Raw genomic sequence first — 14435 nt, 5'->3', positions numbered from 1 at the left:
TGTGTGTGTGTGTGTGTGTGTGTGTGTGTGTGTGTGTGTGTGTGTGTGTGTGTGTGTGTGTGTGTGTGTGCGCGCGCGCGTGCGTGCGTGCGTGCGTGCGCGCGCGCGAGGGGGGGGGGTTACTGTAAAGTGCTACAGGGTTAGTTTGTCAGGTCCCTGACCTCACCAGCAGCTTAGGGGGGTGACTCATTGAGATGAATGAGTAACTTGCCAGTGGTGGAAAAAGTACTAAAATTCTTTACTTAAGTAAAAGTACCACCAATACTGCAATATAGAATACTCTGTTACAAGTAAAAGTCCAGAATTCAAAATTTACTTGAGTAAAAGTACAAAAGTATTGGCATCAAAATGTACTTAAAGTACCAAAAGTAAAAGTACTAACATATTTGAAAATAGCCGATCTACAAGCTTGTAGATTGGCTATTTTCAAATAGCCTGTGTATAAAATAGGGCTAAAGTGGTTAATGTATGTTTTACAATAAAATAATTGATAATTGCAAAGTAACTAGTAACTAAAGTTTTCAAATAATTGTTGTGGAGTAAAAGTACAAGATTTGCCTCATGAGATGTAGTGGAGTAGAAGTAAAAGTACTGAAAGCTGGAAATACTCATAAAGTAAAAACACCTCAAAATTGTACTGTACTTGTAAAGTACAGTACTTGAGTAAATGTACTTTACACCACTGTAACTTGCCAAATGCTGAAGCTCGCATTATGAAAAGGGAAAATGAATGCTGCTTGTACTGACTTTCCTTTTGGTAAGGCTATAATTGATCATTAGCGCATAGCTCATTAGGTTCTGAAACTCACCGCACTCTTCCAAGCGCACACGCACGCACACACGCACGCACATACATATGCACGCACACACGCCAGCAGTCATGGAAGAGAGGATGTTGGTTTTGGACAGGAGTCAGTGGCATGGCTTTGAGATACAGGCAGGACTGTTCTGTCTGCTGGAGGAGGGTTAGGGGGGCAGGACACATGCTAATAAATCCCACCAGCATCCCACCTCCAGCGTAATGTATGTATGTGTGTGTGTGTGTGTGTGTGTGTGTGTGTGTGTGTGTGTGTGTGTGTGTGTGTGTGTGTGTGTGTGTGTGTGTGTGTGTGTGTGTGTGTGTGTGTGTGTGTACACACACATGTGCATGCGTGTACTTACTATATTACTATACTGTACTATTGTAGAATTTGAGACATAGATGTGAGAACTATTACCTGGATCTCACAAGCGAAATGGTTGTTGTTATGGTTAAAACAATATGTTTAGAGTAAGGGAATATGGTACTACAATTAGGAAAAGGTTCAGTTTGGGGTTAGGCATTTAGAGGTTAGGGGTCAGGGTTTTGGGCCTGATTAATACTTGATACACCGGCGGTGTTGCACACCGAAAATAGCAGATCTACAAGCTCACAACATGTCGCATCGTGGCGTGTTGTGAACCTGTAGATAAAATTGGCCAAATAAAAAGGTAGAAAAAGGCATTCATAAAATGGCCATCCTATAATGTAGATGTCCTCACAAGTATAGTATTTTAATGTGTGTGTGTGTGTGTGTGTGTGTGTGTGCTCTCTCTCTTTGCTCTGGCTCTACCTCTATCTTCTCTCTTCTCACTGAATAATACAAAACGATGGAGTGCGCATGAAAAAATGTGACGCAAGACGCATTTCATCCACTGCTTTACACCTAAACTGAGATGCTATTTTGGACAGAAGTGGCTAAAACCACTATTTGGGGATTTAGCGTTGCGCAAGGGGCATTCCCGTGCAAAGGTTGCTATCTTCGGACACCAGCCTTATCCCTAAAACACCTGCGCTACCTGTTAATAATTAATGGAAGAGCGATTTGATACACAGAATTATCACTTACACATTGCTGGTTATAGAGAACTTTAAATGACAGCAATCTGCATCTGTTCTGGATTCATTAAACAAAATGGTCTGGTGTGGTTTACCTATAGCAAATGCAGATCAAACGACATTGTATTAGTCTTTGATAAGCTTAACTGGCAACTGCTGATAAAAACACGATTTATTGACACAAGGAATGAACAGTCACACTTTTGTGGATTACAGGACAATTGTAATGACAATCACATTCACAATCACTTAATTCAGAAGTGCCGTGGGTCCGTGCCACTAACTCTGACTCTGCGGTCGCACTGAGGCGCCAATAACGCTGGACACTATACACCCGACGTTTGCTTCATAGGCTCTAGCCTTTGATTGGCTTTCAATAAAATCATTTGATAGACATACATGTTACTGATTATAGAGAATGTTATATTATTGTAATCCGTTCTTTATTTCCTGTGCAATGGATTAATAATGTTACACGCACTGAGGCGCTTGGACACTATAGCCGACGTTTGCTTCATACGCTCTAGCCTTTGATTGCCTTTCAATAAAATCATACTCGATCGACATAATTATCACCCACATGTTACTGATTATAGAGAATGTTATATTATTGTAATCCGTTCTTTATTTCCTGCACAATGGATTTATAAATTTGGAGCAAATGGCATCCCGCGGCACAAATTGTCTTCTTTGAATAGACTATCATCTTATATAAACACAACTGACACAAGGAATTGACACTCTAATTTCTGCTCATTATAGGGAAATTTTAATCACAGAGATTCGTGGAGTATTAGGAGAGACTCCCGACATGTCCACAAACAACAAATTTGGCATAGCGGGTAGTTTTAGAATCCGCTATGCGCTTTGCCAAACGTGTGTGGGCAAGATAGCAATTTTAGGGAAAGCGCAACAACACGCCCACGGGCACACCTCCAGGCGCAAATAACGAAGTCGACATAATGTATAGCGGGTAGTGTTAAGGGGTAAGGCACCGGCCAAGATAGGGCCCTATAAGTACAAAGGAGAAAAAGGAAAAACAGCGGCAGTGAATGACACCTCCTTTCGATGAGAATTCACATTGACCTCCTCTTGTGGTCTCCTGGTAGATGTTTAATCCCCCTCTTTCTCTATCTCTTCCTCTCTCCCAGGGTCCCAATGGTCGCGCTGGCCTCCCCGGTGCTGATGGTATGCCAGGACCCCCAGGTACCATGCTGATGCTGCCCGTAAGTTTACCCCAACCATAGATAGGCACCTCATTGGCCGCTGCGGTTCATTGGAGCGATGCGTCGCTCATCTCGACCGCCATATGCTGTGGGGAGAGCCGTGCCTCCTAATGCAGTGGTTCTCAAACTTTTTGATGTTAAGGATCCCCAAATTGATAAAAAATAAAAAAGAGTTTATGCCAGTGATTCCTAGAAGAAAAGATTTGTGATTTTCGATATTTAGAAAAAATGTGATGGATCCCTGAAATGAATTAAAAAAGTTTGATAAACCATTGTTCTTATGGAATGAGTAGTTCCAGTGACATTTTATGTGCTCTGCAAAATCTTCAGTGTTGGTATGTATGTTTGTGTGTGTGTGTTACAGTTCCGCTTTGGTGGGGATGGAGAGAAGGGTCCCGTGGTTTCTGCCCAGGAAGCCCAGGCTCAAGCAATCCTATCCCAGGCCAGGGTGAGTAGAGCAAAATGGCTGTGGATCGAGTTGGGGTGTGTGTGTGTGTGTGTGTGTGTGTGTGTGTGTGTGTGTGTGTGTGTGTGCGTGTGCGTGCGTACTGTATGTGTGCCTGTTAATATCATAACGGGCATTTTATGTGATTTTGCGCGAGCGTGTGTGTTTATGTTTATGCATGCCTTGCGTACAGAGGTTGTTCTTGGCCCTGTGAGGCTATAAGGTTGGTTTGGCCTTGAGGTGTGGAGAGTCTAGCCTGGTAAACCATCCAGGTCGTGTGAATTCACATCATCATGTGTCTCCTGCACACCGGTCCGGCCCCAAGCGCTGGGTGGGCTTTCTGCCGAAACCAAAACGTGGACGAGCCAATCAGTGTCTGTCAATCACAGGGCCACAGGGCACAGCTGCGCAGCCCTGTTGGATGCAACATAAAAGCACTACCTCAACTTAATACACACACACACACACACACACACACACACACACACACACACACACACACACACACACACACACACACACACACACACACACAGGAAGGATTAGTTTTCGTCCCAAAACGAGACATCCACCACTTACAGAAATACATTATGAAAATAACCAGATAGTTTATATGTTTCAATGGTCAACAGTAAGAAATCAAAAGCTTTTATTTAGGCAGTTGCACTCAGCTGGAGTTGCTTGTGAGATAGTGTGGGAGACATTGAACATTTCTGTCCCCAGCAAAGCCAGTTGAGTAACAGATTTATTTTATTTAAACATCGCCTTCCATTTTGTCTTTTTTGGGGGAGATTTGGGAAATGACCTCTTTGTAAAAGGGATGTTTTTCTCCTTCATTTTATTTGCCACTCTTGTAACCCTCATTGTTTTGTTTGGTCCCACAGCTGGCTATGAGAGGCCCCTCAGGGCCCATGGGTCTGACAGGAAGATCTGGGCCGGTGGTGAGTTCCAATGTTCTTTTACGTCCACCAAACACATGAAGCCCCTCCTGCGTCAAACACACTTCATGCCCGGGGCCTGGCTGAATAAACAAAATGAATGGACAGCCCTGCAGCACTGTCTGTGTGTTAAACCTGTGTTTAACTCACACTTAACTGTCCGCACACACAAGCCCAAATGTCCACTGTACTGTTCCTGGAAACAGCTGTGCTTACAACACACACACATACACAAATACAGTAGGAGGAACATGAATGTTCATTTATTTGGACTGAAAAGGTATATTTAGGACGCCTTTGTCAGCACATGGGTCTGTGTGCAGTATTGTCAGAGAGAAAATAAGAAGCTTGGATCAGTGGTTCGCAACATGGGTTCCGGGGACCCCCAGGGGTCATTGAGGGGGTTCCAGAGGGGTCTGAATGAGTGACAGTTATCTTCACCATTTGATTTATGTAAGTAAATACACATGGGATAATGAACAAGTCAGCAGTCTGTGTTTATTTCTCAATAATTAATGACTGCCTGACTGTTACGTAATAAAGAAATGTATAAATTGACTCAAAATATAAAAACAAAACAATTACCTTTTAAGCTCACAGTAAAGCAAATATTCCTTTAGATAGGCCGTCCAGCGCAACATGGTCGTTGATCAAATATGAATCAAAATTCTGATCCTATTTCTCACCTCAGATGTTTTCAACAACATTTGTTACTGTGCTGTAACTATAAAATAACATTTACATGGCTGCCATGTTGAAGACGGCAAAAACCAAGCGCCACAGATTAATTGATTGATTGATTGATTGATTCAGGTGCGCACTCTCTGTCCATAGCGACAGTGATTGACCAATCACAATTGAGCATTCAACCAAGCCACGTAACACAACTAGAGAACATACGAGAATGGCTGTTTTGATCAGAGCTTCACTGTTACATTTATACCGAGTACATAGATAAGTCATGATAATATTTTGGCCTAATGCATACCAAAAGGTTGAGAATCACTGGCTTAGATCATATAGCAGCTTTGGTGTGTCTACATATTCGAATAAGTTGTCCCAGAGTACTGCACTTTAAAAAGAAACTGATATGAAACAATGGGCTGCTCAGACCACTATGGTCCCCCATCAGCCCTGAGTGGTCATGTAGCGGAGCTTAATGACATAGCTGACTTGCTGCGTTATCTAGGTGCTTCCAGCTGCCAAGAAAATGTCACAGTCATTCTCTCTCGACCCACTCCCCCTTTCTCTCAGGCTTGTTGATACTCGATCCACTATTTATCTGCAGGCAAAAAAAAATGGCCCTGCGAAAGAGCTGGAAGAATTAGCCTTTGTATTAAAAAAAACCCTGTCCTTCACAAGCCAGAAACCAGGATAATAGGCTAAAATAATGTGGAAATAAGTAGATATGAAACAGTGAACAAGATTAGATAATTTGAGGCTTTTTATTCGCTTACCTCCGAGTGCCTCAAAGAGTATACTTTCTCTCCTCAATTGAATACACGTTGAAAACCTGACTTTTGAGACAGTTGAACCGTTTCATGATGCTAATGTCTCTCTGTAATTGCCAAATCACTAGCTTACTTGTCTGTAGCCAGACAGAATGCCCCAAATTCTCTGCCTAGACCCACAATTTTGCAGAATTTTAGACTTAAGTACAGTACAGTATATGACAAACAAGTATCCAATTATGTTGATATAGCCCCCCTATTAGGCTTCAGATGTATTATGGCTCTATCAAAAGGATTTCACATACCTGTCATTATGCTGTACAGTAAGTTGGCAGTGCTAAAAAATGGACAGCATTGTTTGGTCCTATTTGATAAAACTGCAACCAAATTCCCCTCATTGCTAAAAATGATTTGCCCTTGGGTGAAGCCTTAGTTAAAGGATGGATGGCCTTAATATGCATTTATTTAAATACCTGTGAGTCCATTGACAAAGAATGCTTGAAACATTGATACATATTTGGGTAAACATCGCCATCTGCTGTTGGCTTTAGACTTTTGTCTTTCTGCTATATAGATTTTATGGACCGCATGCCCAGAAATGTGAATCAATTTTTGTTTAGTTTATGGTCTTTTTCCTCAGGGCAGACCTGGTTCATCTGGATTGAAGGGTGAAGGTGGAGACCCTGGTCCTCAGGTACGAGAAAAAACACTGACACTAACGACATGAAGTCAATCCACAACTGACACATAGTGGCAACATAATAGTTCATCCAGAACTGACACGTTAATGCCCCGTACAGAACTGACACAAACACATCATGTCCCATGTCTAGAACTGACACACTGAAACATATAATGTCCTGTCCATAATGTTCTGTCCAGCTGCCATACACTTGTTGATTAGCCCAGACGTGGCTGGGTACTGAGTGCGTCTCTGTGTCGTTCATAGGGTCCTAGAGGTGTCCAAGGATCTTTGGGACAAGTCGGCAAAGCTGGCAAGAGGGTGAGTCAACTCACTGACCTGGCTGGGCCCAATCTGCCCGTGTGTGTGTTGTGTGTGTGTGTGTGTGTGTGTGAGAGTGCGTGTGCGTGTGAGTGAGTGAGAGAGAGAGGGAGGCTTACTCAACAAACGCATGCTCGATATTATGCCTAAAAAAGGCCTGCACAGCTTCCAATCCCAGGATCAATGGCAGAGCAGTTAATCTGTCTGAAAATGGCACAACAGGAAGAATGCCAATGGATGTGGGACCCAACAATAGTCACCCACCAGGCCAAGCGTCTTAACCTGACTAACTACTACAAACACATACCAGTCGCATGCAAATTTAGAAATCTGGCTTAATTCGTGACTCACAATATGATTGCTTAGTAAATTGCAGAAAGAATCAATCCGTAAACAGATCCCAAAGGTATTTTTACCATTGATTATGTGATTGTTGGGCTTCTAATTATATCAGTGTGACCAGACTCAGAGTTCGATTTGTACAAACAAAACAAAACAAAAAAGACATGCGGTCATTTTTTTAACCACTTAAGCCCGATACATACTTCTTTGTATGACAAACAGTGAAAGTAGCTTATCTACAAGCTCACAACGAGTCACATCGCAACACATTGTGAGCTTTTAGATTGTTTCTATTTTCACTTTTTTCAATACAAAAAAAATATGTGAAACATTTCGACATAGTGCTACAATACTGTGAGACATATTTAAACTTTGCGCACAATAGGGACGTCAGGTTTAATGAATGTAGTGAACGTACATTTAGAAATAAAAAAATCAATAAATTGTTCTGACATGATCAAGCACAAATATGAAACATATTAGACAGTGTACACTTTCCAAAAGGAAATGCATGTACTTAATTCTATAATAATGACCTGGGGTCATTATTATAGTATAATACGATGCTAATGTTACACACATACACATGCTATTTGTGTTATATATCTTTGATTATTTGACCTGTCTGTATCCTGTGTTCTTTTCTTACTGTATCCCTCCTGCTCTATCCTCTTTTCTTACAAATGATGGAGCGCACACCTCTGAAAATAAAGATGACTCTGATCAGTGCAACTTAAAATCTATGGGCTTTCATATTCATAATAGCTTCTCCTATGTCTCCCCTTTCTGCCTTTGCATCTCTTCACCTAAACCTTCACCTGTCCCAGGGTCGCTCAGGAGCTGATGGTGGCCGTGGAATGCCAGGAGAGTCGGGTTCCAAGGTAAAAGAGTTCTCCAGAGGTCGAGCTGTTGAACGAAGGCCCTTTTTTTCTGTGTTTGCGTGGCTTTTTCCGATAGTACAGTCTGAGATGACTGATGATTCTAATGTAAAATCATGTACGATGCCACCTGTTGCCATCCGATGGCCGTCGCCCGTGCGATAGCGTCCAGTAACCTCTGTGTTTTCCTGCAGGGTGACCGTGGCTTTGATGGACTGCCTGGACTGCCTGGTGAGAAGGGACACAGAGTGAGTACAGCCATGACCTCCCTGTACAGTAGGGCATGACATTAACGTTGGATCAGTTACAGTTCATTAGGGCCTATTAGAAACACAGAAGATAGAAACGAGAGCACTAGCGAGTCGCTCTGGATAGGAGCACCTGCTAAATGCCTAAATTGTAAATGGTAATTGTAAAAAAAAAAAACTAAAAAGCGGCTAAGAAAACCAAAATCATTTTTAAGTCTAAGATTAGAGATGAGCCTTGTTTATGAACATAATTTATTCTGAGCACATTCACAAGATGATGATGGATCAGAGGTCTGCATTGATCACTGATCTTTCTTTAAAGCATTTCCAGTTATTGCATGGGTGTCATGAAACAACTCCAACACAAAAGGCTTCTCGTGTAACACACTTGGCCTATGTCATTATGAAAACCACAACACATTCTTAGGAAAGTCGTTTTGTCAATATAATGGTATTTATTATTGCAGATTTCGGCGCATTAGCCGTGAGATTTGTGCCCAGAGATTGAAGTGCTAGATTTTAAGAATGCACTGTTACAAATTGAGCTGCATGTTTTTAAGCTTACGACTGAAACGCTGCTCTTTTGTATGATACGTAAGTATGATTAGACCCCAAACTGGCATCAAATGAAACCCCTCAGTTATTAGGGATTAGCCATTAGTTGGAGTTGGGACAGACATAGTTTTGGATGTAATAACGCATACTTGGCAAGCATTCATTGGTCCGGTTTAAAATTGCCGTATCTTCGCTATATACTGTATCATAATGCTGAGTAAATGCTGTATATACTTCACCAGGGGTCTTCAACAGGGGGTCCTGAGAGTTACTACAGGGGGTCCGCCAAATCTTTGTGTGATAGGGAACATTAGCCGAAAATAGCAGATCTACAAGCTCACAACGCCTCATGGTGCGAGACGTTGTGAGCTTGTAGATCTGCTATTTTCTGAGATTTGGTGTAGAGGGAAAAAGAAGTTGACTTAATATTGAGGGTTTAAATAAATACACATTGGCATGAATCCAATTATCTATAAAATCTCTGAAAAAGTTTAATCTGCAACACAATTTTATACAGTATGTAGTGGGGGGTCCCTGCTTCATCTGTCTCTTAGCTAGGGGGTCCTTGTCCTGAAAAACGTTGAAGACCCCTGTACTACACAATGACTGAATTAATTCCCTGTTTAATGTTATGAATGGATTCAGAATAAATCCAGTGTACTGTATAGGTGGATATTGTTTTGTTTGATGCTAACGATGGACATGCATGAAGTCGAGAGCATGGAAAGAATTCTGTGTGCCAACATGTGAACTCTTGCAGAACATCTCAACATGTCACGGCACACATGACCGTAGATAGCTTCATGCCATGGAACCATGGCATGTCACTGTTAGTTCTCTCTTTTCAAATATGTTCTTAGTATCACTGAAATAGCAAAAAGAAAGAAAGAAAGTAAGAGAGAAAGAAATAGGCTAGAGGTTTGGGGGAGGAAAAGGTGGTAGGATAGGTCATCTTTCTTCCGTTTGAGCCAGCATTTGAATACCATGAGTAGACGAACACATGTGCATTTACAGTATGTCGTTCGTTGCTGCCGGTCAGAAACATCTTAACTCCATATTCTAACTTTTTGTGTTTTTTTCGTAAATGAATGCCCTACTTGATCACACTACAGCGTCACACAAAAGTAGCAAAAGCAGCAGATCTACAATCTCGAAACGCGTCTCGAAGCGCGCCTCAAAACACGTCTCGAAACGTATATCTGCTACTTTTTTATCCTGAAAAGTAACAGTTTTGAACATGATGAGGTTTCGATATCGAGACGATATCTGTGATTTATTGATTGTGCCCAACTTAAGGCAGTGAGTAAAAGATAGTAGTGGGTGTGTGGTATCCATCCATCCATCCATCCATCCACCCACTCACTCACTCATCCATTCATCCATTCATCCATTCCTCCATTCCTCCATTCATCCATTCATCCATTCATCCATTCATCCATTCATCCATTCATCCATTCATCCGTGGCTTACCTTCTTTCCATTCTCCTTTACTTTCAAGGGAGAGCTAGGACCCCTGGGACCGCCTGGTGCCCACGGAGAGGACGGCCAGAGAGTAAGTGACGTATATATATTCTTTACTCGCCACCACTTTGTCTCGTGTCTTCATAACTTTGAAGTTGTCATCGTCAGTGTCTTTCAGCATAATGGCACTGTGCTGGTTGAGTTACATTACATTACGGCTTCTGTGTTAACCCATTCAATCCGGGAACGCGTCTGTGTCATTTTAGATTTCTTTGGCTATTCAAAAATAGCAGATCTACAAGCTCATAGACGAGCTTGTAGATCTGCTGTTTAAAAAAAATAATCTTAGCATTTGTGCAAATCATTGAATATATATATTTTTAAAGCGAAAATTTGTAAAATATTTTGTTCCAGGAACCTGCAGAAAAGATTAAAAGATTAAAGATTTGAGTTACAATGTTGTTTAAAAAAATATATGTATTCAAAGATTTGCACAATTTTTCACGATTAAAAAAGAAATAGCAGATCTACAAGCTCATAGCGCGGCTTGTATATCTGCTATTTTTGAATAGCCTAAAGTATAAAATAATGGTTATAGCTAAAATCTAAAATGACACAGATGCGTTCCCGGATTGAATGGCATGGGTTAAGTGGTCAGATGGGTGGGCCGCGTGCATTTTCAGCGCATGTTTATTTTAATGATCAATCAATCACTTGGATTAATGGAACATAGTATACTTTAAGTTTATATCTCGGTCTCACAATGAAAAATCCACTACATTATTCTTTTTTAAATATTAATGTTATATTATCGTTAAAATCATACTGTTTTGCCAATTATTTGGGGGCCCACTTGCAATATCTTCACGTTCCACCAGTGGTCCCCAGGCCACAGGTTGGGAATAGGCTCTATGCACAGCAGCCATATTGTAAGACATTCACAGGTGTTACCAATGATACTAATGAAGGCTCTGTTCCATTCTGGTCAGACAGAGTCAGGGTGCTGATATTGTGCATGTTGGCTCACTGGAAACACTCCCAAATGGCCCTTTACGGGTGTGTAACTCTGAGAGTGTACAAATGGAAGCATCCAGTAACCCTTACGGGTCCATTTGGTTCCATTTGTGCACTCTCAGAGTTATGGGGGTCGTGGAAAACTGAAATTCAAAAATCTGAGAACTACTGTGCTACACTAAATGGAACAGAGCCTTCATTAGTATCACTGGTAACACCTGTGAGGGAAGCGATAATATGGCTGCTGTGCATAGAGCCTATCGCTGCTTTAAGGATAACATGGCCCATTCTCCCAGGCCATTTTGCTTTGAAATGAAAAAGTATTTTTGCTTGCATAACAAGGTGCGATTGATGAGCTGACGTTTGTCTCTCTCTCTTCAGGGCGAGGATGGAGAGATCGGACCAAGGGGATTGGCTGGAGAGAGCGTAAGGCTTTTTTTTATTTTTATCTCAGCACTACAAGGTTTGGAATCAAGCTAAATGATCCTCATTAGGGCCTGCACACTGCTAACCTTAACAGGGTTTCTGATGATACTTACATTCTTACATTAATTTATGTAAAAAAAAAAAGACTTAAAAGGTATGCTTAAAAAAGTCTTAAAAATGCCACAGACAGGTAAAATAAGATTTAGGATTTATTTTTCTTACATTCTATTTCTGATTTTATGTTTTTGATAAATTGGTTTTAACCGCTTAAACCCACATACGTAGTTCAAAATCAAGGAACGACAGCTATGTTTTTTTTTTATTAAACATTTCTACACAATCTTTTCAAAAAATGAAAATCTTAAATCTAACTTGCCTAAATCTGCAGAAACCCTGCTGAAGTTATCAGGTATTACAATCTTTGACAGGAGACTCCATATGGACTGTATTTCACCACTCTGACCAGCAGGGGGCAGTCTTACCACACTGAACATTATACAAAGGTACAGTAAAATAGACAATAATAATAATATCAATCTATTTTAACCCGTTCTTTCTTTTCTTTTCCTTTCCTCCCAGGGTCCTCGAGGTTTGCTCGGACCGAGAGGTTCACCTGGCCCCCCCGGACAACCTGTGAGTACTCACGACGCGTCCATCACCCCCCTAAACATCACCTTCCTTTATAAACTGATATTAGACACAGCTGTGACAGAGTGTTATCTCTTATCTGACTGTTTGGATCTCCGCAGGGTGTCGCTGGCGTGGACGGCCCTCACGGTCCCAAAGGAAACATGGTACGGATATAAAACACCTTCTCCCTCCCCAATGTGACGGCTGAAACATCTCTGCTGCCGCGTTACAAAGCTTTGTCTCTCTCTCGCCGCTGTTTGCAGTGGTGGAAAAAGTACTCAAAATGTTTACTTGAGTAAAAGTATCAATGCTGCAATATAGAAATGCTTTGTTACAAGTAAAAGTCCGGAATTCAAAATGTACTTGAGTAAAAGTACAAAAGTATTGGCATCAAAATGCACTTAAAGTACCACTTTAAGTGCCTTTTGCTGCACTTGAAGTAGACATTATGCAGAATGTCCCATTTCAAGTTTTCAGATGTATAAAAATCATTTGAAAATAGCAGATCTACAAGCTCACAATGTGTCGCGATGCAACGCATTGTGAGTTTTTAGATCGGCTATTCTAAAATGGCCAAATGTATAGGGCTGAAGTGGTTAATGTATGTTTTGTAATAATAATCTAAATCTACAAAGTAACTAAAGTTTTCAAATAAATGTAGTGGAGTAAAAGTACAATATTTGGATCCGAGATGTCGTGGAGTAGAAGTAAAAGTATTGGAAATTGGAAATGCTCAAGTAGAGTACAAATACCTCAAAATTGTACTTAAGTACAGTACTTAAGTAAATGTACTTAGTTGCTTTCCACCACTGCGCTGTTGTACTTTGTAAACTGTTGTAACAGCCCTCTGAAGTGTGAGCTTTGAGCTGCAAGATGAGTTGTTGCTATAGCGTTTGCACTGTTTAGGCTATGTCGTTAAGTCTCTTGTAGGATGCACAGCTGTGGGGGTCAAGGGTCAACTAAGAGGGTGCCTCAGAAGACCTGAGAAAAGTGGTTGTTTTGAACCACTTTCAAACCTGGAGTCCCTATTTTGGGCATGTCATTAAAGGCCAAACTTTCAAAAAATTCTAAACATTCCAAAACATGCCTAAAAATAAATAAATAACAAGTAGAGAAAATATCAGATCTACAAGCTTGTGAGCTTGTAGATCTGATATTGTCACTATTCCTCGGTTCGACGAAGTAAATAGATCTTCCGTGGTTAAACAGGCAGGTGAGACATTTACCTATTGAAAATATCAGATGTATGATGACTACAGGACATGCCCACCTTGTCTTTAATGATTTGTTTCTTCTCTAAAAGCTATGTTAGATGTTAAGATATCGAGCTAGGTGGTGAGATTCTGAACTCCATTATGACCAATTGGCCAAAATAGTCTTAATCTCATGAAGGCAGTCTAATCTAATGAATGATTTATTGCCAAGTAGAAGACAGCATGTCAACCATCTCTCTGTCATTTTCCCCCCCCTGCCTACTAACAGGAGTGGTAAGTCCTTCTTTGTGAGTGATTGTTCTGTCTCAAAATGTCTCCCAATCTAACTTCCCAAATCACATGTTTAGTGCCTACAAAATATTATGTTTCATTTCTGATATGCTGGTATCGAACCACAATAAATGTTAGAAAGTACGCCATCTGGTGACAACCCAGTGGCATTGCAGCCACAACAGTGATATTATACATACAATGATTAACTAATTATATTAAATTGTATTAACTAATTCAATATAACACTTAGCAAAGTAAAACTGTATACTTGTACTTAAACTGAAGAGTTACTACAGCAGAGCTTTAGTATCCGCCATTGTTGTTGTTCTCGCAGCTTCTGCATTGTATTGTGGGACATTTATAGCAGCATATTGTAGTGTCCAGTATTGCATACTGTGATGATATTTCCTGAAGTATATCTTTCACATACTAGTGAGCGGTGGTGGAAAAAGTACTCTCATGCTTTACTTAAG

The 14435-nt window shown here is 40.8% G+C and overlaps 1 protein-coding gene across 8 annotated transcripts in view; it reads left to right on the top strand.

Annotated features, from left to right (window-relative positions):
- The window catches only part of col11a1a (collagen, type XI, alpha 1a), a 125203-nt gene that overhangs the window by 38785 nt on the left and 71983 nt on the right, over window positions 1-14435 (top strand). For all 8 annotated transcript variants that reach the window (XM_084049242.1, XM_084049237.1, XM_084049239.1 and 5 more), the window contains 11 exons: window positions 3010-3084; window positions 3449-3532; window positions 4414-4470; window positions 6559-6612; window positions 6868-6921; window positions 8091-8144; window positions 8336-8389; window positions 10443-10496; window positions 11801-11845; window positions 12425-12478; window positions 12595-12639. In XM_084049242.1, coding sequence (XP_083905368.1) covers window positions 3010-3084; window positions 3449-3532; window positions 4414-4470; window positions 6559-6612; window positions 6868-6921; window positions 8091-8144; window positions 8336-8389; window positions 10443-10496; window positions 11801-11845; window positions 12425-12478; window positions 12595-12639 — 630 coding nt within the window. The remainder of the gene's footprint in view (window positions 1-3009; window positions 3085-3448; window positions 3533-4413; window positions 4471-6558; window positions 6613-6867; window positions 6922-8090; window positions 8145-8335; window positions 8390-10442; window positions 10497-11800; window positions 11846-12424; window positions 12479-12594; window positions 12640-14435) is intronic.

The sequence above is a fragment of the Gymnoscopelus microlampas genome, assembly GCF_963454915.1.
Source record: "Gymnoscopelus microlampas genome assembly, chromosome: 22".
In the NCBI taxonomy this organism is placed as follows: Eukaryota; Metazoa; Chordata; class Actinopteri; order Myctophiformes; family Myctophidae; genus Gymnoscopelus; species Gymnoscopelus microlampas.
This window is presented reverse-complemented; position numbering and strand designations above follow the sequence as displayed.